The 26,752-nt window shown below is 37.9% G+C and overlaps 1 protein-coding gene across 1 annotated transcript; it reads right to left on the bottom strand.

The window, feature by feature from the left end:
- Window positions 1–2,423: 2,423 nt before the first annotated feature.
- Window positions 2,424–5,442, bottom strand: LOC149170717 (cytochrome P450 710A1-like). The gene has a single exon (XM_089423997.1). It carries the CDS (start codon window positions 5,079–5,081, stop codon window positions 3,552–3,554), a length of 1,530 nt encoding a protein of 509 aa, XP_089280123.1. The 5' UTR covers window positions 5,082–5,442; the 3' UTR covers window positions 2,424–3,551.
- Between the last annotated feature and the right edge of the window lie 21,310 nt (window positions 5,443–26,752).

The following is a 26,752-nucleotide window of genomic DNA, read 5'->3' on the forward strand; positions in this document are numbered from 1 at the left end:
TCCACTAGCTCTTGTGTTAGAAAATTAAATCACAGAGCAATGGAACACATAAAATATTGTGGAAACAAAAGCATAGAAACATATGAAATAACATAGGCACAAATATATGTGGTTCACCCAAATGGGCTACGTCCACGAAGAAACAACCAGTCCTTCCTTTTATATTATCTAGCAAAATGAAAAGATACAACCTACAACAGATCTGTCGTAATTTCCTCTTCGCTCTCACACAGTCTCCTCTCTCTTTTTTCACTCTGAATAATCATACACATTTGCAATACAATTCCTTCATATAAACCGAGAGTTGCCTTCTAGGACAAAAAACCCTAAATTAACATATCTTCTACCATCAAATCATCTGCTTAATGAACGACCTAGATTGACTATGAAATTAGAGAATTTTACAAGGCAATTTTTCATTTATTTTTAGCTTCGGGGGCACTGCCCATGAACCTCCGCCAAAGGGAGGTGATGGCAATTAAACGGGCAGTGTTGCTGGCTCATTAAGAAATGGGATCCAACGCAGCTGAAACAAAAATCCTTTGAACAATCAGGAAGATAATCAGGCTCCACACCCAACATCTTGTTCGATTTACGATAATTCATGTTGAACAACCACCAGGGCATCCTCTTGATAATGCTTAGCAAACGCTCAGCCTTGGGCTTGAGCTCTTGAATTTTCATGTATGTCATGATTGCCTCCTCCTCTCCACACACGGGCACATGCTCTCAACATCGTGGAGAGAGTAGAGACCAAATACAAGGGTGCAAACAAACACAAAGCAAAGGAGATACAAAGAGCAGGAAAGTTATAATGAAGATGGGGCAAAGTAAAGCACTCAATGAAACACAACCATGGAGGTGAATAAAAGTGAGGCTTCGCTGGGGAGTGTGAGGTGGAACAATAGAGTAAGTAAAAATAGTCCAAAAGGGAGAGGAAATGAACAAAGATGAAACAAAAAGCCACATTACCATAGAAGATTAGACCCCATTCACTTGCATGGTAAAATTGGGCCAAGGCTCTAAAAAGTTACTATGATAAGAAAATGCACAAAGACTAGGCCAAGAGGTCTTAGTTCATCAACTTGCAAAGTTATAATTACAAAATTAGCAATATTGTTTCCCTTAACGGTGTAACACCATTCCAGCGGTGATTTATAACTACTATGCAAGAATTGTAACCCTACGGAATTCACTATGAGAGGAGTGCATCGCTTTGAGAAACTTATAACATTGAAGGCAAACCTTGAGAGCTATAATTTTGGGAGTAGATTCACATGATTATAAATAAAATCACGTGTCAATAGCCTTAACATTCCTCATCCTTTTGTTGTGCCATATACAAGTGGTCGTTATACGATCCTCTCCAACTTGTTGGCCCCCTCCCTTCACATTATGCAAGTTGTAGTCTTAGTACGGTGATGTGATCGAGAGATCACTTGTATATATCCCTCTCCCTTGATGGTTGTCTCAGGATCGGGTCACCCCAGCATAGTTCCTTTTTCTATTTTTTATTATATTTTATTAAATATTATAAAACCGAAAATTAATTTTAAGAGAGAAGAACTCAGAAAGGGAGTTGTTTACGAAGAAGAAATTGTTAGGACGGTCAAAATTGGTTGGAATTTGGGTAAAAGAATTTCATAAAATTTTATAGATGTAGTGTTTGAATCATGTTTTTGACAGTGAAAATGAATTAGCATCATCAAAACGCCTAGAGCACCTAAATTTATGAATTGTGAAAATAGATTCAGCACCATCAAAAACGCCTAAAACACCTAAATTTATGAATTTTGAAAGCTTTTACTTAGACTTACAAAAATTCATGTAGAATTTTTTCTAAATATAACCCAATTTTCCATAACTTTTAAGGCCAAAAAAAAACATAATTATTAAACTATAAAGGAACAGGTTTCCTGCATATAATTCATTAAATATTATGAATTATAAATTTTATACTTATAATATAATAATACGTTTTAAATTTTATATATATATATATATATATAATTTTTTCAACGAGAAGGATTGCAAGTTCTCGAGTCGAATATCGTGACTTTGCTTTTAAACATTCTTATGTTTTAATGCAAGACGATAGCCTTTCCAGTAAGAGATTGTGCTAATGGCGGCCTGCTCTTCCCGCCCATTTTTTCATGTTAAATGCGTTGTAAAGTTTGTGAATATAAAGAGAGTAACTTCGAAGCATTTAACAAAATCAAATTTAAAAGCAGAATGTTGCTAGGAAGTTGGCATCAATCTGTACACCTGCAGGAGAAATATTCAAGTTGTGGCAATCCATAAGTTTTCTGTGAAAACATTTAACTTTCAGAATGCACAAAAAAAATTAAAAATTGGTTATGTCCATCTTGATTCATTCCAGGTAGACAATCATAATGGAAAGAATGAATGATATGGAAAAAAACTTGAGTCTATCAATGGTCTATCAATTCAATGGAGTGGCAACTTTCAAGTTGTACAAATAAATTGGGTATGCCTCTGCTGATACAGTCAAAGCAGGCAATCATAACAGAATGAATGAATAATATGAAAAAATAAGCCTAGGGAAACTAATGAAACCTATATGAATGATCTATCAATTCAATGGGGTGAGAAATGTGCCAGGCACTGCTATACAATGCAGAGGCGTCCCATCCCTCCAAATATGGTTGTTTTGTCCATTCTAATCAAATAATTTCTCCAGAATGAACAGTTCCAAATGCAATATGCTTTGAACCATGAGAAGCACCAATACGTTCCACTCCAGCTGGCACCAGCTTTTCTACCAGTCATCTGTGGATATGGCTACTGTCAGGGAACGTCGTATGACAAGCAGATGTAAATGCAGGCATGCTCCTTGCAATGGACATTGGGCAAAGAACATGATTTTTTCTTCCAGTTATGGCACCATGAATGATTGGTCTGTTTTCTGCATTACAACACCATCTGATGACAGCAAATTTTCCAATTGCAATTCTCTTCAATCCATAGAGAAACTGTAAAGCTGCCTCCATATGATGACAACACCAACTACCCTTTCAATCATATCCTTTTCTGTGAAATTATCCCTTATCAAGAAAATTGCCCAGAATATAGGGAGCCGATGTCGCTACAGTTCATGAACAAATGATGATTGGTCTGTTTTCTGTATTGCAACACTATCTGATGAAAGCAAATTCCAATTGCAATACTCTTCAATCCATATAGAAAACGAGAAGTTGCCTTCATATGATGAGGACACCAACTACCCTTTCAATCATATCCTTTTCTGTGAAATTATCTCTTATAAAGAAAATTGCCCAGAAAAAATAGGGAGCCGATGTCACTACAGTTCATGAACAAATGCACAAATTTCTGTCCACTCAATAACACCAGCTATCTTATGAATCCTCTGTTTGCACACACCATGGTCTAAAATACAATCTTTTCCAATCCATGAAATAAATGCAAGATTAAGCAGCGCCAAATGTTAGTACCTATTGCAGGACATTGACAAGTTTGACCTGGGAGTTTACATGCAGGCCTGCATAAAATGGAAAATGGCATGGTGAAGATTACCTAGAATCTGGAACTGCATCTTTCCTACTTGAGAGGTAGACGAGACAGTCATCCTTTGGGACAATGGTAGGAACATAAGTGATTTCATCACAATCAGGAGTCCTGCATCTCTTGCAGTCTACCAATGTAGAAAAGAGAGCAACAAAAAGCATCAGATGATTAAGAGCATATCTTTGTCCAACGCACTGATGAGGACCTGCTCCAAATGGAAGCCAGTTTCGTTTATAAATCTGATGCTCTTGACGAGATGGAGAAAACCTCTCTGGGTCAAATCTATGAGCATCTTCAAAGCCCTGAAATGATGATTCAAACACAGAAGGAAAGACTATTGAACCTTTGGGAATTGTATACTTCTCTGTTATGGGAAAATCAACAGCAGCGATGTGAGGCACAAGTGTTGCAGGCGGGCGGAATCTGACAACTTCTTTTACTACCATTTCTGTGTATTTCATCTCTCGAATCTGTTCTGGAGAAATGGGCGCATTAAAATCGGGCCTGATTCTTCTCTGTTCTTCTCTGACTTTCTCTAGAATTTCTGGGTTCGATTCCAATAATGTTATAGCCCACAACAAAGAAGATGTAGATGCATCTTGGGCAGCAAACAAAAAGTCAAAAATATATCCTCCAATTTCAATGTCATCAGAATGTGGAGGTCTAGGGGCATCTGTCCTCTCTGCTTCTTTAATTTCGTTTACAGTCTCAGCCATCCAAAAATCAACTAGACAAGCAGGTTCCTCGCCGTTCTCCATCATCTTCTTGCTCTCATGAGCACAGCCTGCCAGAGTCTTTGCCAGACGAGACACCGCATGCCTAGCTTTATAGAATGCAAATCCCGGAAAATCGATTGGCAATGCCATGAGGCCGGTATTGAAAAGATTGTAATCTCTGTTAAATTGTTCTCTGGCTTGTTTACTCAAGTATGGACCCACGAAAACATTCTGCGAGGTCTCCAAATTCATGTCCCTGCAAAGAAGGCGCAACGCTATTGGTTTATTGGAGGCAATCTCCAACCATTTTCTGATATGCTTGCGGATGACATTCTCCTGTATTGCGACATATAATCCCAGAGCCTTGAGAGTGAAGTTGGGAGCGATCCGCCGCCTGAGATCCTTGTGCTCTTCACCGAACATATAGATAAGATTGTGCTCTCCAAAGAGCTTTTTGCCAAATGGGTGTCCTACCATTTGAAAAGCATCAGGTCTCACATTGGCAAATATCTTGTGGGAGAGCTCAGAATCATGAACAAACACAATGAATTTACCAAGCAGAAGGTTTCCTGCCAATCCAACACCTCTTGCAGCCTTAGCTTGTTCTTCCCAGAATTTAGTTGGCTTTTGCACCATTCCAATAGCACCTCCTACAAATGGAAACACTATTGATGGGCCTGGCAGGGACCCTTTTTTTCTGCTGTATGTAAACTGTTGCCAAGCTATTAGCAGCACTAGCAGGGTAGCCATCACAGAGTGCCAGGTTAATGTCATTGGGAAAAATCCCAGAAGTAGTGCAGGATCAATGATGGAATCCATTGGGTAACGAACAATAAATGAAAATCAATACAATGAAGCCTGAATGAATTGGTTAGAGAACAGAAGACCTTACTATATAGTTCATAAAGTGCTGGTGACTGAATCCAGAAGGAAAGAAGGAAAACGTAAGCAGCTACGTTAGCGTATTGAATTCAAAATCCTCCCAAAACCTGCCTCCTCCTTTGACAAGAAAGAAGCAGTAAACAGCCATCTGATAGCAATGCTGTCACATATGAGAATGCTTTCTCAATATCATTTTTCATGCCCTTGAACTATTGTATTCCGTGGCTCACATCTATCCACCAGTTACAGCCACTTTCAAGACCTGAATTCGATCCTTTCATTCACCTCTTCTGTGAAAGCAGTCAATCTTGATCTGCATAGAATTCGTCAATGGCAATTTATATTTACATATAGGTCGTTGAATATGTTATTAGTGTTATAATTTTTCCTCGGAAGAAATTTTGTTTGACTGGTAAAATTATATTATAAAATTGTTTCAATGAATCTAAAATTAAAGAAATTACCAAAATTTAATCTCTTAATTGCAAATTAACCTTAAAAAAAAAATTGATTCGGCTTTAGAATTCTAAGTTTTGATATGTAAAATTACATTGAAATTATAAATTTTGTATTATAAAATTGTTTTAATGAATTTAAAATTAGGAAAATTACCCATTTTTAATCTCAAAATTACAATTTTCTACGACTTAATTTGGTCAAATTACCTTTAAAAAAAATATTTATTAAAAAATAACCTATTACTTTGTACCTATATACGGACATATGCGACCTTTGATACTCTCATCTGCCCTTATGATGGGGTACACTTTGACAGGATTTGCAGAAATGAATAATTCACGGCGATATTTGACAGCCCGATTTTTCTTCGTGGCGTGTGAGTTTTTGTCACAGAATCCGCAAACGTAGCAAGGTGTCGTCGCCGTCTCAATCTCCCTCGGCATTCAATGCGTGGCCGATAAGCCGACGAGAAAATCGCCGGCCGGACGCTTGCTTAGACAAATCCTCAACAGTCCGTCTTTAAAACGATGTCAAACTCTACCATTCATAGTAACCTGTGGGGTCGCCGTAAAAGTCAGTGCGATCCTTTTGAGGGTTTTGATGGCGAACGCACTTTCCAAAACAACAAAATTCCCTGCTTTGACATCTTGATAGAAGCTTCTAGCTTCTTTCGTAGGCAGGTCAAAATAGAACAAGGCACCAACGACCAATTTGCCGTTGCGATCTGAATACAGCACAGTGCATTTATTTATCAACTTACCATGCCAGGAATAACCAGAATTTGCCGAGTTATTGGGACACAGATTTCGTCAAACAGTTGGCAGGTAAACTTACAAATTATTCATAGTTAGATTCCATTGACATTTGGCATGTAAATTTAGAAATCGAGTAACAGTCGAATCATATATTCAAAAATGGAATTCAACCATATATTCAAAAATGGAATTCAACCATATATTCAAAAATGGAATTCTTTGTGCGCAAGGCGGGGAACTCTTTCCGCAAGAAATTTGGTTATTTAGTACGACTCTATTTCTTTGAATTCGTACATGTGATCGCACGAAAAAAACATATCCTCCATTCACTTTTGCCAACTAGAACAGTCTGGATCTACTAATATTCTGCGCAGCCATGTCGGCTGATTAATATTAAACAATGGTACCTTCCACCTTCAATCAAGCTTTTGACAAATTCATTGTATCATTGTCATCCCTTTGTGAACTTTCTAAATGTTTCGTTTTCGGCTTCTACCATTCTTGAAACACGGGGATTTCCCAATCCACAGACGCTATTCGAAATTCCTTTGCCACTGGTTCTCCCGAAACTTCTCGAATGGTTTGGATTGAACTTGAAAATGATTGGATTCCAAATAGAAAGAAAAGATTTGTGTCTAAGTAATGATGTAAGCACGGTGCACAGCAAGAAAAGAGGCCAGAGAATCTGTGCCTAAAAATTTTAGGTTTGCGCTCGACATTGTCGATCAGAAGATAAGTAATGAAAATGCCAACTTGGAAGTATCTGTGCGTTTTGTTTCCTCATCTGCAGCACAGTTGTAATATTATTTGCTTGAATCAGTTTGGTGTATTGGATGTGTTTTAAGTATTTTTTTAATCAGAAAAGAAAATCAGGCACGGCACACAGCAGGAAAAGATGCAAGGGTACCCTGTGTTTGAAAATTATTTTGGATCAGAAGATAGGAAATGAAAATGCCAACTGGGAAGTATGTCTGCACGAGCTCATCTACATTTAAGAATGGATGAAAATGCCAGCTGGGAAGTATGTCTGCATGATCTCAGCTACATTTAAGAATGGACATTGGAGTGTAAGATTATAAAACCTTGGTTGGGTAATTTAAGAATGGGCATCGGAGGAGTGTAAAATTAGAAAAGAAAAGAGGAAAGAAAAGAAAATTATTTTAATTTTCATGGTGTTAAAAATAGTTTATGGGATAGATTGGTTTTTTATCTAATTGATGTATTTGGTTTATTTTCTTTGAAGCTTTATGAAGCTAAAAATAGTTTAAAGTTTATGTGATAGATTGTTTTTTCATCTAATTGATGTATTGGGCCTTTTTCCTTTGAAGTCTCACGAGGCTAAAAATAGTTTAAAATAGTTTGTAAAACAGATTGCTTTTTTATCTAATTGATATATTGATCTTTTTCTTTTGAAATCTCACAATAAGCTCCCATCTTTTCAACAAACCCCTCACAATAAGGCATTCATTATACTTAAGCTTTGCTAATTTAAAAATGATCATTGAAATGTAAAATTATAAAGCATTCCTTGTACTAAACTTTGCTAATTTATGAATATTTAAGAATGGTCATTGGAATGTAAGTTTTTGGATTCATGTTATAACATAATCATCCCCTACTCAAGCTTCAATGTGGCATTTTCAAATTGTTTGGTCATTGTCAATGTATGTAATTTCATATTTGTAACAACTATAAATTGTTTGGCCATTGTCAATGTGTGTAATTTCATATTTGTAACAACTATAAGTTGAAAATGTTTTATGAAGAATTATTTTCAGGCATAAGTTAGGAATGGGCATTGGATTGTAAGATTATGAAGATGTTTTTCTGAATAATGGGCATAAGATTGTAAGATTGTGAAGATGTTTTGTGAAGAATTATTTTCACTTATAAATTTTAGTACAAGTTAAGCATGGCCATGTGTATTGACATTGTCAATGTGTGTAATTTTATATTTATAATTATAAGATGAATATGTTTTGTGAAGAATTATTTTCACTTATAGGTTTTAGGCACAAGTTTCCAAATTGATGTGATACCATTTTCACTCATTCCATTCCTTATGAACCAACCTAGATTCATCTTAATTATGGATCTATTAAGCTCAAAGAGGGATCAAATATTTTCACTCTAAAAGAGGTTTACATCCTTGAATTAAGATGGATCTAAGCTAGTTTTATTAAACCTTGATTTAATCTCTATGGAATATCCCATGAATATTTTTAGTAGTAATTAGGGTAGAGGGTTTACATATATCTCAAAAGTATAGCCTTATTTCTTTTAGATTTAATTAAAAGATGTTATCAAATTAAATTAAATTAAAATATTTTGATTGTGAAATGAGTTGTGGTTTTTGGCCATGTAGTATTGTCCAACCATGTTATTCTAACAAAGTCTATTTACAAGTTATTAATATCCATGGTAAAGTGGAGGTGAATATCTACGGTTAAAAATCTTGTTATATTGTAAGTTTATTGTAAGTATTGAGTTTTTATGTGCTTATTAATTAACTTCTAATATGGTTACAAAATCATTTTTAGTCCCTACCAAGGGAGGACTCTGGGAATTGATTTGCGAGTTGACCATTATTGATTTTTGGTTGATATTTGATTGGACCATAACTTGAAGGTTTTATTTTAGCCTTTGCATAATATAATGCAATATGGATAATTGGATCACATATTTTATGTCATAATTTATGGATATGGTTCCAATATTCATGCATGATTTTTAGCCATTTGCATAGTATTTTTTTAATCCAAAAATAAATCCGTGAAAATAGCTCATATTCACTTAAATAACATATTTACCATAAGTTACTTCCCACCATAATTTAAACAAGCTTTTACATAAAAAAATGGATAGAAATAACATGTAAATAAATATAAATTCAACCTATTGAGTGGACATTTAGAAATGTTGACATACATACATACTTACATTACACCTACACATCTCCCCTATACTAGTTGTAGAGCACCTTTCGGCGCAATTATCAAATTCTCAACTTTCACTCTCACTATTTTAAAGAATGAGACTCTCACTATTTTAGAGAATGAGAATGATTCTCACTATCTTAAAGAATGAGAATGTCTCCCTTGTTTTTCAAGTGACAAGTTCTTGATTATTGTCTTCACTATGTTAGTGAAGTGACAAATTCTTGAGCCATGCAAATTGTTATCTTATTGAAGTGCTCTCCTCTTTGTTATCATAGTTAAGTGACAAGTTCTCTACTCTCTCCTTTTTTGTCTTAGAGAGTGAAAATGACTTTTTTACACACTAAACCTCAACAACCATTAAATGAGAAGTTCTTAGTTCTCCCCTTTTTTATTTTATAGAATGAGAATGATTCTCTTAGACTCTAAGCCTCCACAAACAATAAATGACAATTTCCCCCTCTTTCCCTTGTTATCTTGGAAAATTAGAATGACTCTCTCAAATACCTAGCTTTCATGACCATTCATTAACAACTACCCTACTCTTGCTTTGTTATCTCAAAGAATAAGAATGGATCTCTTGAACATTGTGACTCCATGACCATTCAATGAGAAGTCCCCAATTCTCATCTTTGTTATCTTAGAGAATGAGAATGACTCGTTTGGAAATTGAGCCTCCACCATCATTAAATGATAAGTTCTTGACTCATGTGCTTCTATCTAAAAGAGTGGGAATGATTTTATAAGACATTGAGCCTACCATGCCGTGAATTTTATCATTTCTTTCTTAGAGAATGAAACATGTGCGTGTTAACTTGTTGTTTATCTTACTAATAACCGAGTCTAATTGTCACCTTAAATCATATTATTCAAATAGGATATTAAATATAACCTAAAACGATGACCAATTCATTAGTTAAGATTTCCTAGCCTAGTCACAATGCAAGGTGTTAGGATCTAGAGAAAATCTCTCTATGGGGTGGCATCACCCCTTGTATTATATATATTTGTAGCATTGGTCTGAACATTATATGAGATGGCTTGAGGCCTTTTCCATAATCTTGTTGATCTTATGTTTTGTTGTCTATATTTTAATAGTGGTTGGTATCTCCTTCAACTTAGTCATTTTAATTAAGTTTATCTATGGAATTTTCCTTTTATGCATGAAAGATAAGATTTTATAGTTGTTATGCTTTTATGCCATGCAACATTTACACATAATTATCAATAAATCCTATTGAAAAACTAGAAAAGATGATTAACATGTTATAATCAACTATCTAATGAGTCATGAGGCATTGTAAACCACATATAATGACAAACACTTTCCTTATTTATTGAATGTCCACATGTAAATTTTGATAACATTCCCGCTTTTAGGAAATTATGATATCTTGTAAGGTTCTTTAACCCATACTATATTAACAATAAGGATAGTACTTGTCCTTGATGGGTTTGAGTTGGTCCTTATGCCATTGACACCCATAGGAGATAATACCTTTCCCCACATAGTGCTATGTTTGTTAGCTACCATTTGCTAGTGTCCCCTCCCATGTGGTACTTGAAAGTTTATTAGTCATAAACCTCATGCTTGCCTTGATTTCTCTTGTGTATCCCTTTTAAACACCCAACTAACCCCGTTGTACCTTCCTTGCATGTTATTGCAATTCATTCACCATTGTCCTCAAGTCCCTTCACTATCTTAGCCATTCATTACCTTGATTAAATGATGCTTGTTGTGCTATTTCATTATCATCATGCCCCCCACCCCTACCAACCACAAACCATCTAGTTGTAGCTTCAGTACCATTGAAGTTGTCTTTGTGACTAATTTTGGTGCGGTAAGGATTATGGTGTTGTTTTTTATTGAATGAAATCCATCATGTTTTCCCCCTTTGTGATGCAATTGCCTTTGGCTCCACCAAGGACCATCCCCTTATTTCATGGGTAGTGTTCCCCCCCTTAATGATCCCATTTGGCTTTAGATTTTCTATCACTAAGGATCTCTCTTTGATTAAGTTTGGCTTCATTTAAAATTATGGGAATATTTTATGGGCATTATTTTCCCTTTTTTGTTACCATGTTTGGCTCTAGGCCAAGGATTGTGGTAGTTTTTTGTTTCATGGGTATTATTTTCCATTATTTAAGATTGAATTTAGCTACACCATGGATTGTGGCATTGTTTTTTCCTTCTCTAGGACGACTTTTAACTTCACCAAGGATTATTACATTGTTTTATGGGCATTGTTTTCACTTATTTGTGATTGAGCTTGGATTTGTCGAGGATTTTCATGTTATTTCATGGGTATTGTTTTCCTTTCTTTCACACAAAGTTTGGCTTTGACTTTGGTTCAGTCAAGGATGGGATTTATCCTTGAGTGGTGCCATTAGGGATTTTCGAGTTGTTTTGTGAGCATTGTTTTCTCTTGTTTGTGAGCATCGAGGATTGGCATGTTATTTTTCAGGCATTATTTTCCCTTGTTTGTGACCAAGTTTTTCTTTGGATCTGGACTTGTTGGCTTCATCGGAAACCTTGCAACCTCATCCCTTTGCAACTAAGTTATGATTTGGTTTTTCAGAAACTTTGTCCCTTCGAGATCGATTTCAACTCTAGTCCATAGAACAACCTTGGCTCTAGTACCATCTTGCACTCATTTAGTAACTTTTTTGGTAATTCTTTAAATTTAGAACAAGATAATTTTCTTTGGAGATTAAAAATAATTATTTTTTGTTTATAGAGAGAGATTTGGATATCGATGTTATGCCACTATTCCAATGTTATGCTTTCTTTTCTTGTATATTATGCATTATTTATGTCATATCTACGTTATAGATAAATATATGTTGAATTGGTTCTTTTTTGGTCATACCATTATATGGGAACCCATGCTATATTTGGTGTTTTATATAGTGTTATTATAAGTATTATCACACCTATTTCTGGAAAGTATGTTTCAATTCATGGCTAACCACTATAAAATTCAATTGTTGCTCAATGGTAGCATCATTATGGGCCACATCTAAAGGCCCACCACTATTACTTTCTACATCCATGTAATGGTGTCTAGCACACCAATGAAAAATCAACTTTTAGTGAGCATCAACGACACCCACTCCATATAAAGCAACCCCTTTCTAGTAGGTTGAGGGGAAGGGAAGCTTTCAATATTATTGAAGACTGTAAGAACTCTTAGAGAGTACTCTATTCTCCTATCGACGTAGAGAAGGAAAAATATGACATAAATAAAAAATATATAAGTAATTTCCTAGTGAAGGAACATTGTATCTACTTAGACATGAAAATTCCCTACATATTGGAGATTTTGACCTTGAATCAAGAAAAAAGTAAAAAGTCAAATCCATAAATAAGACAAATGATACTCACGGAAATTACAAAATTGTATGTGGACGATGAGGCTTTGGGGTCTCATGTGCATAATTTGTATGTTGATGGTAGGTCTCCATCCAAAGTAAAAAATAACATATCAAGGTTTATTTTCATTTTGTGGAGTTGCTAATTTTCTTTTTTTCTATTCACAATATTTTGCATGCATATTGTGTAGGGGAAAAATGGTGCCTTGCTCTTGGTTTTGCCCCTCTATGAAAGACCACTCTACAAACTATAAGTCAATTAGGATCCCCCATTAAAAAAATGTTATGAGTGTTATAAATTTTAACACTAGCTTTATTCCAACTATGTTAACATTATAAATATTGATGCTAATTATGCTCACTATGATGGAGTTATGCAAGCATAAAGTTATTTCCACTATGTCAATGTTATGTAGGTAGATGATCACTTTGTTGACATAAATACATTTTAACTTGTCTACATTCAAGTTATAACTCTCTGAATTGGAAAAAATTATGATATGATTTAGCAGACATAATGTTGATACATCTTGACATGTCCATTTTTTGATAGTTATATTATTATACTATTTAAATTTTGTTATGTAATTATGTTGTAATGCTCCCTCCCACCCCCTTGGGATTTTCAGGCTAAATGGGAGGTGTTACTTTTAATTAACCCAAGCTCCATGGTCTCATTATGAAGATAGGGTTACACAATTCCTCAATCTCAAAAGTTCGTAGAATCAATTTCTAATAACACCATTGGATCAGGTTTGTCAAGAACTTTCTAGCAATAGACATTTTATCTTGATTCAATGCCTATATAACAAGTTATGCACATTTAAAGTTTCGTCATTTAAGCCTTACCACATAGGCAAGGACCCACCACATGCAACCCACGTGGAAACCCCACCTCACCTTGGTGGTTCTACTTCATTTCTGGTACCAATGTGGACGTAGCTAAGTCCATGTGGCACCTGCCACATCACCTAGTTCATGGGCCCCATAAATCCAACCCTTAGCATGTAAATCCTCAAATTCGTTTGTATCTGGTTCTTATTAATATATGGGTGTACAAAACATTCGTGCTTGGAAAACCCTCCAAACCCTGGATTTCCAGATACATCTAGATCACCGCAACTACTTGAACACATCCAGGTATGGCACACATTCGGGCCTCCCAAAATTGTGTTTTTGCGCTCACCACTAGATGCTTTGATACTTGGATGCATATGCTTACTTCGTTAAAATCTAGTCCTGTGCCACTCTTTTGCTAAGGGGCGCCACCCAAGATATAAATTATTTATATTATTTAACATTTGGGCCTCTCAAGGGTTACCCATGTTGGGCCCCAATCTAGATGGCCTAAACTCAAACTTTTTGCAAGCATATTTGGTTCATCTGAAATCCAGTTCCCATGTGAGCTTCATCACAACAATCCTCCCAGATATTGAGATTCCTGGATATGTTTGGATCACCCCCTTGTACTCCAAGATACTTAAGTAAAATCCAGTGCATTCATATTTAGAGTAGATAAAGTTTTTTCCTTAAGCATATAAGGGAACTGGCCAAGGTTCTCTTGGGAGATGACCTTGCCCACAACTTCCATATTCACAAGAAAACATCATCATGCCAAATACAAATACAACACAATCACAGAGGTATATATCTATCTACAATTAGGACTTGAAACAAGTCAATCCATGGCTAATTTCAATCTATAGTTATAACTATAGCAACACCAAATCCTCCTAATATTAGATATGAATAAATCCGTCAGATCCCTTAACATACCATGCAATATTTCAATATTGGACCATAACTAGAAAAGAAAGGAAACTGTCAATTATATACAACAAAATTCCATGATATCTCTTAGCATTTCATACACAACATGTAATATCCCCAATTTTTATTTTTCATTTGAGGAGATTAACGAAGTTTATTGGGGAGGTGCTAGGCATAGCACAATTTTGTAGTTCGAGTTTCAAATATGATTTCGGCTTGAGGAGCTTGGGTGAAAAGGTAATATTGTAGCTCATTGGCAAGTGGGGGGCGCAAGAGAGACAAAAAGGGAATGCACACTTATGGAGCAAGAGAGAGAAAAAGAAAGGGGATGAACTAGTGGAAAGTGGGGCCCACCAAGGGAGAGAGAGGTCATTTTACAATTTCAACAGTATTTCTCTTGAGATACTTAGCCAAGAAAACCATCCTGTTCAACACAAGGAATTTCCGAGCAGGAATTCCACCTCTACCTTAGGTGAACTTCGAGTGTCATCCTAGGGGAGTAAGAAGGAGTCCATCTCAGGGCTTCTCTAGGAGCTACATTGTAGACCATTTCTAACTAGAGTGTGCTTCTCTTAGGGTGCATAAGGAAATTTGAAGGGGCTGAGAGAAGCTAGCAAATAGTGGAGTTTGGCTAAAGAATTTGCAGATATTTATCCATTGGGAGGGTGAGTTTTCTTTGGTGATTTGCAAGAACGAGAGTGCTACATTTTGGAGGAGATTTTTATAGTAATTGATTGGCCTTGTATAGCATAATTATTTCTACAATGCGTTTTTCCAGCTAGTTAGAACCATACACATTTCTTGGGGTCACTGGGGCATGTGGGATTTAGCCCAAACCCTTTCTGGGTTTTTGTGGGTTTATTGAGAGGAGCATGTGAATAATTTTATAGAATTTTTTAGGCAATATTAAAGCCTGAAATCATCATTCTTATAGCAGGGCGAATTGCAAGTTAGCTGGGGAGTTTGCATCACTTGGTGGGATCAATTTTGGCTTGGAGTTGGGCCAAACCATTTCTAGGTATTTTTGGAGTTTTGGAGGGGAGTCTGTGGCTGCAATTTCAAGGTGATCTGAGCATTCTTCAGGGCAGAATCTTTCATTCCATTCTAGTAGCAGTAGTAGTAATTTTCTAGGCAATGCATAGTACCAACTTGGGCCAGTATTTCCTCTAGATCATAGTTGTACTACATGGGGTTTGCATAACTTGCATAGCAAGCCCAAGTTCCAAAACTTAAACTCATTTTATGTACTCTTTTATCATAAAATTAATAAAATGGCTAAGATTGTGCTGTTGGACATTTTGGTGTTTTAATTATTGTGTATGAGTTCTAATTTGTTTATTGTTCTTAGTCCATTGATTGGTATTAGTTGTTAAACTACAATTAGGAATATTACACAACACTTTAACAACATGTTTCGTTAGTTATTAGACAATAGAGACTCCTTGACAATATAACACCCAAGCTATGTAATTTCAAACACCATAACAACTCAATTGGGTTCACTATACATGTAAATAGCTCTGCAATTCAGGAAACATATCATCATCTATAGGGATATATAAGTTCCTTACATGATGAGAACAATCACATAGGAATCTAATTGTAACTTCATATGAATATACATTCATTTACTATCAGCGTTGATACACCCTTTTTCATACAACAACAATATTTATCATTAACATACATACATACATATCTTATTAGTTGAATGATATGGAAACTAAGGGAGGGACTTCAACTCTCCACCCAACCATAGGCTAGCTACACTGCAATATTTCTAGTGAGATTCAAAGTCTAAGGAGTCAAGTTCTCAAGGGAATTCAAACTAATGCAAATCAACCAATGCACATAGGAGTCTATATTTCACAGTGTCTCCACATGCTTACAGGAATCTAGAGCACACCGTGTTCCATGTACTAAATGTTACAGGAATTCATAGCTCATAGTGTCTCCATCTATGAAAATAGGGATCTGAAGCACACTAATTTTCCACCTACTAACCTTGAAAATGTTCAAAATGCACAAAATTTACCCACTCTACTAATCAAGAATCTAGAGTACATTGTGTTTCCACCTGCTCAACCCTACAGGTCTCCAAAATACATAATGTCTCCACCTCTTCTTCTCTTCACTTCTCTTAAACCATGCTCCTTTGCGTGCTCTCACTCATGTGTTGTAAACACACCCCTTACCCTTAGGAGTATTTATTATGCTAACCCAACTTCCCTAGTATAGTTAGAGAAATGGGGTAAGTTTTTTTTTTTACTTCTTCCAAGTTCCCAAAACGCAATTTGGATGTCATCATTGTATTTGTCTCAGTGAGAATTTTACATTGATATAATTTTTTTCCAATTTGGACTCTAGGATTACAAGCTATGGCCCTTTAAAGTCTTATTAATTTAGAGGAGTCGCCTCTCTTTTTTTTCCACGCGACACCCACATGGTCCACATGTGGCAGTTCACTACAATGTCCTGCCACTCAACCACATGGCATACTTCGATGCCCTGCATTTGTAGTACCCCTCCACCATTGCATGTTGTTTATTGTCCACACACACACACGTATATAGCTATGGCCTTCTTCATCCACCATCTGACGACCCTTGAATATCAATGGTTAACAACTAAGATTTAAAATGCTAGCCCCCTACAAACATGGATCCACTTTGAGGTTCCAGGCGAAGATCCAAATGTTCACTACCCTTCAGGCCATCCAATGGTTAGCAAGATTTCACCCTCCCCCTGTTGATGCCACAGGGGAGAGGCCCTGCTAGAATCTTGACCATTGACTAATTGATGACTATAATTTGCGCGTGATCTCTCCTTCCTCTTGCTGATGTCATAAGAGTAGGTGGGGTTTCTATTATGGATTTGCTTCACAGTTCTAGGCTACTCATCCAATGGTTCTTCCTGACTTGGATTATCTAACAATCTAACTCAACAGCACCAGTTCATCCACTTGCCACATGGTTCCCACATGATCCCCTCGTGGTGCCCATGTGGATATCCCAGTTGACCTCCTCATTACCACTTTGAAATGGTGTCTTAGTTGTCGATCCACTCATAATCCCACTCTTACATAAGCACACCATGTGTCCCCTCTCCACGCATCCTCACATGAGATGTAGATGCAACCACTCTCGAGCCCTCTCATGCCACGACATCTCAGAGATAACCTTCTCGGAGGTTTCTCTTCGACCACTGAATCATCTCAGGAGAAAATTATTGGAGGAACCCCCATCTCGGAAGAAAATCCTACCACAGAGGAAAATATCTCAGAGGAAAGCTGTATCTCGAAAGAAATTCCCATCTCGGAAGAAACTCCCATCTCAAAAGAAACTCCCGTCTTGAAAGAAACTCCATCTAAGAAGAAACTCTATCTCAGAAGAAACTACATATTGGAGGAAACATCTCAGATGAAACTTCCTAGAAGAAACTCCATCTCATACATTTTTGTAAGAGACTACGCTCTAAATCGTTGAGATTGAGATTTTTTCTAGTAATTAACATAAGGAGCATCTGTTAGGAGATAGGGATCACTCTCCGTATCGAGTGTTAATGAAAATTCAAAGCACAAAGATAAAATTTGAAGTATTTCATATGACGAGAACATTTTTCTGTCTCGGAATAGACTCTCGGAGGTGATATCTCGGCCAAAATAATCTAGGAAGTTTGGGAGGAGAGGCATTACTTAACTTGCAAGATTCGAGATTTTGAGATCTTGTTCACCAGGGAAGGGTCATATGAGTTGGAGTTTAAAAGTGACGAGGCTGATAATAATAGGGCCATGTCTGCCATAAGTTTTATGTTGTACTCGAAGATACATAGGCTATCTCTCGAACATGATGGTTCTGTGAACACTTGGGATTGACTCTAGGACTCAACCCATTACCCTTAAGGTTATTTCGGTGTTATCCTTGTTCAGATTTCAACAGGGCTCTTCTCATATCATTTGACCTTTATATATATACATACATTAAGCTATCCTTCTTGAACTTAGAAATAATGATATAAGGCTTAATAGTCAATTCTTTTGACTACATTATAAATAGGACAAGGAATTTCCCATTCATTTTCAATAAAGCCCTCAGAGTAATTATCAACTCACAATAACTCAAAGGTCTACAAGCCCATTCTATTGATAATAATTGGCAGAAACATGGTCCATCTTAACTCAGAGATGTACTACTTTCTTGGGCTAATAATAAGCATATATATATATATATATATATTTCCCTGGATAAATAATGTTAGTGCAAACTCAAGGACTAACTATCAAAACCCCATTTTTTTAGTCACAAGAAAACCATGCACCTTCCATACAAACAATATAAAATCATCTTAATAGCATAAACACAAATTTCATGACACATGTTACTTATGAAGAAACTTATCTTAAATTGAAATTAGGCAACTAAGTCTGGGACATCAACTCTACACCCAACCATAGACAACTACAACTAGTTCTCACTTGCAGTTGTCACCCTCGAGCCAAATTTCAAATACTATGGTGGGTTTTTCTCAAGGGATCAAACTCCAATTGCTAGTTGAAATAGGGACTCTAGAGGTTCCCCCACCTCCACCCACCAACTATTTAGTAGTCAACAAAAACAAAGAGAGTCTAGAGGCCTATTGCCTCCACCCTTCAACTATTTAACAACTAGTAAATTCCAAGGAATCTAGATATTTCTTCTCCACCCTAGAATATCAATCAAGTCCAAAGATAGATCTCCACCCTTAAAACTACATCACAATGGTTCCAGCCATCTTGGGGACTCTAGAAACCACTGTAAAAAAAACATAGCAAGAAGGCCTTTAGAAATTCAAGGGAAAATCCTCCACCACAACCATCAAGGGATTCTATAGAAAACCATCTCTACCCTTTGGCTAACAAGGAATTAAGAGGTCGTTTTTCCTCACCTAAGACTATTTTCTTGTGCCTTTTTCCAACCAAGATCTGATATCCCAACTGTTTTCCTTTATTGTAAGATTTCAAGATTCAATCTTTGTTGTTGACCGTTTAATGATTATTTTCTTTGTTCCAGGAAAATGCATAGACCCCTCTCACTTATTAATCCACAGGCTATGCCTCAAAATTTTACAACCCACCTTGGCCTCCAACCAAAATGTTCTCCCTATCTCTCACACACCAAGTTTTTCAAATGTGCTTGCTTGCTTCTTATGCTATGTGATCCTCCTTTTCATTCCTTTTCCTACTAGGTTGAATTCCATTATTTGTCCTAGCTTCCTATGCATCCCATATGTTATGAAACCAGCTCACAAAAAGATAGAAAAGAGAGATCCACGCCTTAGAATTCAGCCTCTTCGAGGGGGCAACCTCCTTTACATTACATAAATGAACAATTCTTGGATGATACAAATGAAAATACCTCCTTTCTATATATAGGAGTCTAAGTGGTCCCAATACAATCAAAGCCTACATAACAATAATATTGTAGGGCACAACAGTAACAATGGTGGGCTTCTATGTGGCATAATAGTAACAATATGGGCACTACATGGGTACATCAATATAATAAGTGGGTTATACTAATAACAATAAGGGGTTACACTAGTAGTATAGGGGCCTAACACCATACTTATAAATTTTCATCCTTTCTGCCTTATATATTTTTCCAAGGCAAGCATGACCCTTGTCCTTCTACTTTAGCTCCATTAATTAAAAAAGCCAGTCCGTTTAAGGCACACCATCCAACCTTCAATGGTTTTCATAACACAATTCAGATTTCCTGTTGCAAGGAAACCTTAAGGTATCCCAAGCAAGTAACCTCCTCAGTTCTGGGATATATGTCCCTTGACTGAACCCATTTTTTTAATCAAATATTTACATTGTATACATTGGTGAAAAAAACTAGGTTTTCACAAGCCCCTCCCCTTTGGGGGAACATCGTCCTCAATGTTCTTGGTCCATATATTACACAAAATACATGCTTAAAAACAAACAAACTATTTATGGCACTTTATATATACAAATTTGTACAATATTTACAAATTTATATACATCTACTTCAACCAACAAACAAAAAAGGATATGATGCCTGCATTGTATCAACCATTTCCCAAGTGGCTTCCTTGGGCTCAAAGTACTACCATTTCACTTTGACTTGCTCTATTGCATGGTTATAAAGTGTGAGGCTCCTCCAGTCTAGGATGCATAGTGGTTCTGGACGACTCTCCCTCTAGTTCCACATGTAGAACATACCAATCAATCACATGATTAGATTCATGTACATATATTTTAAGAAAAGAAATGTGGAAAACATCATGGAATTTTACTAATGTAGCTAAGGCCAGCCTATAAGCCATTAGCCCTATTCTTTCAAGTATCTTAAAAGGCCCAGAAAACTATAGTGCCAACTTAGCACATAACCCAATCTTTAAGGAACTTTTCTTGGGTCTAACTCTCAAGTAAACATGTTACCCAACTTGGAACTCCTTATGCACTCTATGTTGATCCACATGGATTTTCTGACTGTCTTGTGCTACCTTTAAATTTTTCCTGATGATATGCATTTCCTGCTCCATCTCTTTTAACATATCAGGCCAAATAAGGATGTTCTTGTTGGCTTAGGGGGTCTTGACCCAAGTTTAGAGTTAGTTGTGCCAACCAAAAAAACCCTACACTACTCGCCCTTTCGGCAACAACTCGCGTAGCGCACGCTGCAGTCTCACCTGAAGCAGTTTGTGGGGGTGCAAGAACCAAGTTTCTACATCCAGAGACTACTGTGATGTCTTCCAACGCCTTAGATCTCCCTCCGCACAGATCAACATACTCCTAGAACTCGTCACTATACCTATGTTAAAATGACATTCAGACCTTCGCGAAGGTCCACGATCGGTCCTTGTGGACCTTTAACAGTTGATCTACCTACTTACGCGCATCAAAAGGAAATCCTAATTTGGTGTTCACATAGATCTACTTAAATCGTAAGTAAACATAAGATAAATCACCAGAGACTTTGCGGAAGTGTTTAAACATGCATTGCGTACATTATTAAGACTTATTCAAGATAATCACATAGCATTCAATCAATATTTTATAAAACAGTCATTTATCAGCGACATATAACAGAAACAAACGTGAGCATAAATACTAATAATTCTTCGAAAAATTGTCTTCATTGATCTTTAGTTCATGGGTTATAGACTCAAACTTCCATACGCACATCGCTGCAAGGGTCCGCACACTTAGCTACGGACTCTACCTAGGCCTCCGTGCACTCAGCTGCGGAGCCTTTATTTCCCTATCTAAGTGTAGGAAGCAAAGCCTTCCTACCTTAGCTCCTACCTAAGACTCTTTAGTCAACCCAATTCTCTATCTTAGTTCCATCTAGTTACCTCTTCCTTTCACTAGTACTAAACTATTTATAGACTTTTTCATACAATGCCATGGTCTGCGGACCATGGGTGAATCTCAAAAACTGACTCAAAACTTATCCAAAACAAGAGGCTAAGCCCCTTTGACTCCTATTCATCTACGTTCTATGCATCCAAAAGTCATAGAGACTTTACATCATTTACAAAATTGTACCAAAATTTGGGTTACCTTAACCCCAAACTAACCCAGGAGACCCCATCCCAACAGGCCCCCAACATAAAGATTGTGACTCACCCTCGAGTCACTCTGCTGGCACCATGATCTTACTGCAAAGATCCCCCAGCTCCACCTGGATCATTACAACTTCAGTAGCGCTCTGTGCTACTGCCTGTCGAACCTCCTAGACCACTTTTCCAGTGGTTGGTCCTTCTAGTGCCAGCCTCATCATCCACTGTGTCTGTTGTAGTCCCTTAAGCTTATCTTGAATGGAGATCATGATCTGATAAGCCTCATCCAACCAAGGCTACAACTTGGCCTTTAGCAAGGCTTCTTTCTTCTATGCTTCCTCTACCTGTGACAATATCTTCTTTCCTTCTTGTAACTTGGCAAGGCACTGCGCTGGGGCTAAGGTACGTGCAGTTGCCCCGACCTCATCATATTGGCGCTACATCTCCCTTACCTCTATGTTTAATGTTTGTAGGTTCAGATCCTCCTACAAATTGGTCCATAACTCCATATCCTAATCAAACATTGCTGCACAGTTAGTGACTGTGGTATCCAAGGTAGCCATGGCCTCCTTAATTGTGATTTTGCGCTGCTCCCAGACCTCAAGCGGAGTCATGGGCTATAACTTCAACTGCAGCTCTGCAATCTTCATGTTGAACTTGAAAGTTACTCATCCAACTTTTGCTCTAGCCTCACACACACCAACGGCTAATTTTTTGATTTTGGCTTCAAGCTGTGCATCCTCTAGGATGTGAAGTTCAGGCATTGTCTTACAGGCCTCTGAGACTGCTAAATCAAGACTTGAACTATGTGCTCGTATTTCCTCCTTTTCCTTTAGATCCCGTGTCTTTTCAGCAAACATTTGTTCATTTTTGACTTTGCACTCACTTATGAGGTTGAGGGTGTGTTTCTCCCTAGTTCTCAACTCATCTATCACCCCCTTATGTAGTGCATGGATGATTTTGAGGGACAACGCCACTATATTCAGTGCTATATCCTTGATTGTACTAAGTACAATACGATCCTCGGCTGACTCTGCGCGAATGGACCCGTCTGGCAATGGTATAGTTCGGAGATCTAGGGTCCTTACTAGCTCTACTGCTTGGCTTGTCCTGGGTGTCAGGCTCACTTACTCTGCGCTCGCTTATCTAACGCCCGCCTGTATTCTGCTCATTTGGATTAGCAGCTCAAGCAGATCCTTCTGGATGCTCCCCAGCATCTGTATGTATTGCTACTCAAACTACTGCAACACTTTTGTCATTGTATCCTTGACTTTGTCGCCAATCTCATCGAGATCTCTTTCTATCAATACCATGGGATCAACTTGTGTTTTATCATATTTCAGCTTTTTTTGTGTTCCACCCTTTTTCTCCTTGCCACGTCTTTTCAAAATAAAGGGGGTGCTCTGCCCCTCATCACCTCCTCCGCCTTGGCCTGAAATCTCTTCTTCCTTTGTCTCCGGCGAAGGTGACTTATCACCTTTCTACGACTCACGTTATTCTTTTTCTGCTTGCTCCTTAGAAGCGTGTTCGTGCTCTATGCGAGCCTTTTCGACAGCTTCCTTCTTTTTCTGTTTTTCTTGGGTACGCGCAGATTTTTTAGCGGCCTCCTTTTTTTCTGCGCAACAAAACTTTTTGTGCCTGTGCTGGTTCCAATATCTAACTCTGGCAAGGCGTACCACTTTGTAGGCCATAACCCTACGATCTCCTGCACATCCGTTTCTGACACCAAATAGGGAAATTGGTGCCATTTCTGCTCTAGATCCTTCCATGCTTGGATATAGACTCTGTCGAAGTCAGCCTTGAACAATGTGTAGGCTGACAACTGCGTGAACAAGCTGGGGACAATCTTGGATGTTGACTGAGTACCGTATGGATATCCATTTCCATAAGAGTCCAAAATATCTTTGTTTCTGTAATCTGCGCAACATCATTTGTAGACTATAAAGCAGCGAATTGCGCTACCTCCGGCAATCCTTCTTCGAAAGGAGGAAATTGGCTATTCTCTGACAATCTCCATGCAACGAGCACAATTGATAGCAGCAACCAAGCATAGTGGAACATATTGGTTTCCTACAGCGCTTCTCGGAAGTTCACTAGGAATTCTTGACAAAGGTACATGGCCCAATTAAATTATACACCTTTCACACAATGCACAACAAGTGAAACTACTGGCACTAGAACTTCGTTTGCGCGACATTTTCTCATAAACTTTCCTGCTAAAATCTAAGCAAAAAATTGAACTGCTTGGTCTGAAATATAGAAAATGGAATACCCTTTCGACTTCTTCAGGAGGTCGTATTCCTTCTTCATCTTGTCTGCAAGCTCTTTCTCCCTAGCCTTCCCTCCAAACTCCTTGGCAGGGTTCGTGCCTTTGTAGGGCATCTGCGTGATTCTATGAATCAACATGTCTGTGATGAGGATAGGCTCTCCTAGTCATAAGCACCCGTCATGCACAAGTGTGAGGAGCTGGCACACACATACCGTATTAATGGGGGTACGGTGATAATGTGGCACCAACAACAGATTAAGAAACCTGATTTCTCAACACCGTGGACCCATTCAATCAGCTCCAATGCTGTAACAACAGTTTCTTCGTAATAGATCTTTCGCATATATTTATCCTTCGCCAAATGTGGAAACTTAGTGTAGTCCATGAGGTCCCAATCCTCCATATTTAACAACGGGATCCGCGCGAGACGAGGACCAACAAAAGGGACCTGCTCAGGCAGCAAGGGCATGGACACTGTAAACTTCCTAGTATCAGGGTCCTTCATTACCTTTGCTTTTCCCTTCCATAGAGGGATATACTTTGACAGCCTTGTCATGGGTTTGATACCCTCGACATCCACATCCTCGATGCCTTAGAATTATTCTTCCTCAAGGTCGACCACTTATTCAGGCTGCTTATCCTTTCTCTCCGAGTTCTTCCTTAGCAACATCCTCATCGCCACATTCTTCTACTTCTCCTTCGCAGATTGTTTTGGCTTAGCTAGTTGTTTTTCTATGGTAGGGGTGTGCTTAAGCCTGGGCAACCTCGATGCCATAGGCACAACAGCTGGAGCTTCCATACTTACAACTTCCAAGGCTGCTGCATCATAGACAACATTGTCACCATTAATAGTGTCAGCAGGGTTTGTTATAGACATTTGCTCAAGAATAAACTTTCGATTTATCTCATGCAATTCGACAAAAACTTGACCCGCAACTAAGTCTTCCAAAACTTGATTCTTCATCGAGTGAAGGAAATAACACTCAACTATAATTCTTAGACAACAAAGTGTTTTCTTGCAAGCCAACATGTCATATTTATAGGTGCTTTGGAATTCAAATCTGACCGTTCCCCCCAAATTTGGATGATAAATGATGTTTTGGTGGTAGATCTTCAAAGGTTTTTCCTAAATTTCCACCACCCTGCTCCTCTTAACCATTTTCTGGCTGTCAAGTCATGAACAGTAACTCTAATGGTCATTTTACTGCTGGGATGTGTGGTACCTCCCCCCATGGTGCAGTTTCTTGAGTGCAACTTCATTTGTTGCATCTTCGTCTCTCTCTGCGCAGCCTGGTCACTGCCTTGTTCTTCAACGTGGGCAATGTAGTTTCTAGTCCTGTGCTTCCTTGCAATTGCCTAGAGCACTAAGACTATCCTGCTTCCATATAGTCATTGCGTAGGATCCTTTGTATACAACTTCAATCTACTCCCATTCACTCTTCCTGGGAAGGGTTCCCCATTCCACTTCGCGAGCTTAACTGCGCCTCCATTTGTAATTTCTTTGACAATATATGGCCCTAACCAATGAATTTGGAATTTACCTAGAAATTTAGTGAATTTACTATCATATAAAAGAAAAATATCGTTTACCTTGAATGTGCGAAGCTTGATATGGCGATCGTGCCATGATTTTTCATGTTCCTTCTGTACTTGTTGATGGGATCCTGCCAAAAGTCAATCTTCTTCAAGCTCCATGAGCCGCGTGAGCCGTTCTTCCAAGGCCTTGTGATCTGCCATATCCGTCAAAGATGCTATGCGTAGACTAGGCACAATCTATTCCATTAGCATTAGGGCTTTGACCCCATATACTAATCTGAATGTAGTTTTCGCTGTCGTCTTCTTACAAGTAGTCCTATAAGCCCAGAGTACTGCAGGTACGTGCACATCCCAGTCATTCCGCTACATGTTGCATATCTTCGTCAATGCATTCTCCAAAATCTTGTTGAAGGCTTCAACAGTTCCTTTCGCCTGTGGGTGATATGGTGTACTCTTCATATGGTAGACCTGGAATTCCTCAGTCAACGCAATGATCGTTTCATTCAGAAAGTGCGTACACCTATCACTCATCAATACTTTTGGGCATCCAAATCTGGTTAAGACATACTCAAACAAGAATTTTGCAGTCATAGCCCTTGTACAATCCTTAACCAGCTATGCTTTCGCCCATCTGGTTAGATATTCCATCGTAGTCATAATATAACACGCACCCGTTTTCTTTCCAGGGAGATGAATTGGCCCAACAAAATCAATCGTCCATTTCTCAAATGGTTGAAAAGATACCTGAGGGTGTAGTGGTAGCTCATCTCTTCGTGATGGTCTACCGGTTCTTTGACAGGCATCACATGCCTTACAATATGTCTTGGAATATTTATGCAATGTTGGCCACCATAGACCTGCGCGCAAAATCTTCTTTGCAGTTGCCTTGCCTACATAATGGCCTCCCACAGCTCCCCCATGAGCTTTAGCGAGAATTCTGTC

Source organism: Pinus tabuliformis, chromosome 4_2, assembly GCF_031772625.1.
Source record: "Pinus tabuliformis cultivar Carrire ecotype Pingquan chromosome 4_2, CPIR1, whole genome shotgun sequence".
NCBI classification, from domain to species: domain Eukaryota; kingdom Viridiplantae; phylum Streptophyta; class Pinopsida; order Pinales; family Pinaceae; genus Pinus; species Pinus tabuliformis.

Coding starts and splice junctions, on each gene's coding strand:
- LOC149170717 (XM_089423997.1), bottom strand. CDS start 5,081: ATGGATTCCATCATTGATCCTGCACTACTTCTGGGATTTTTCCCAATG.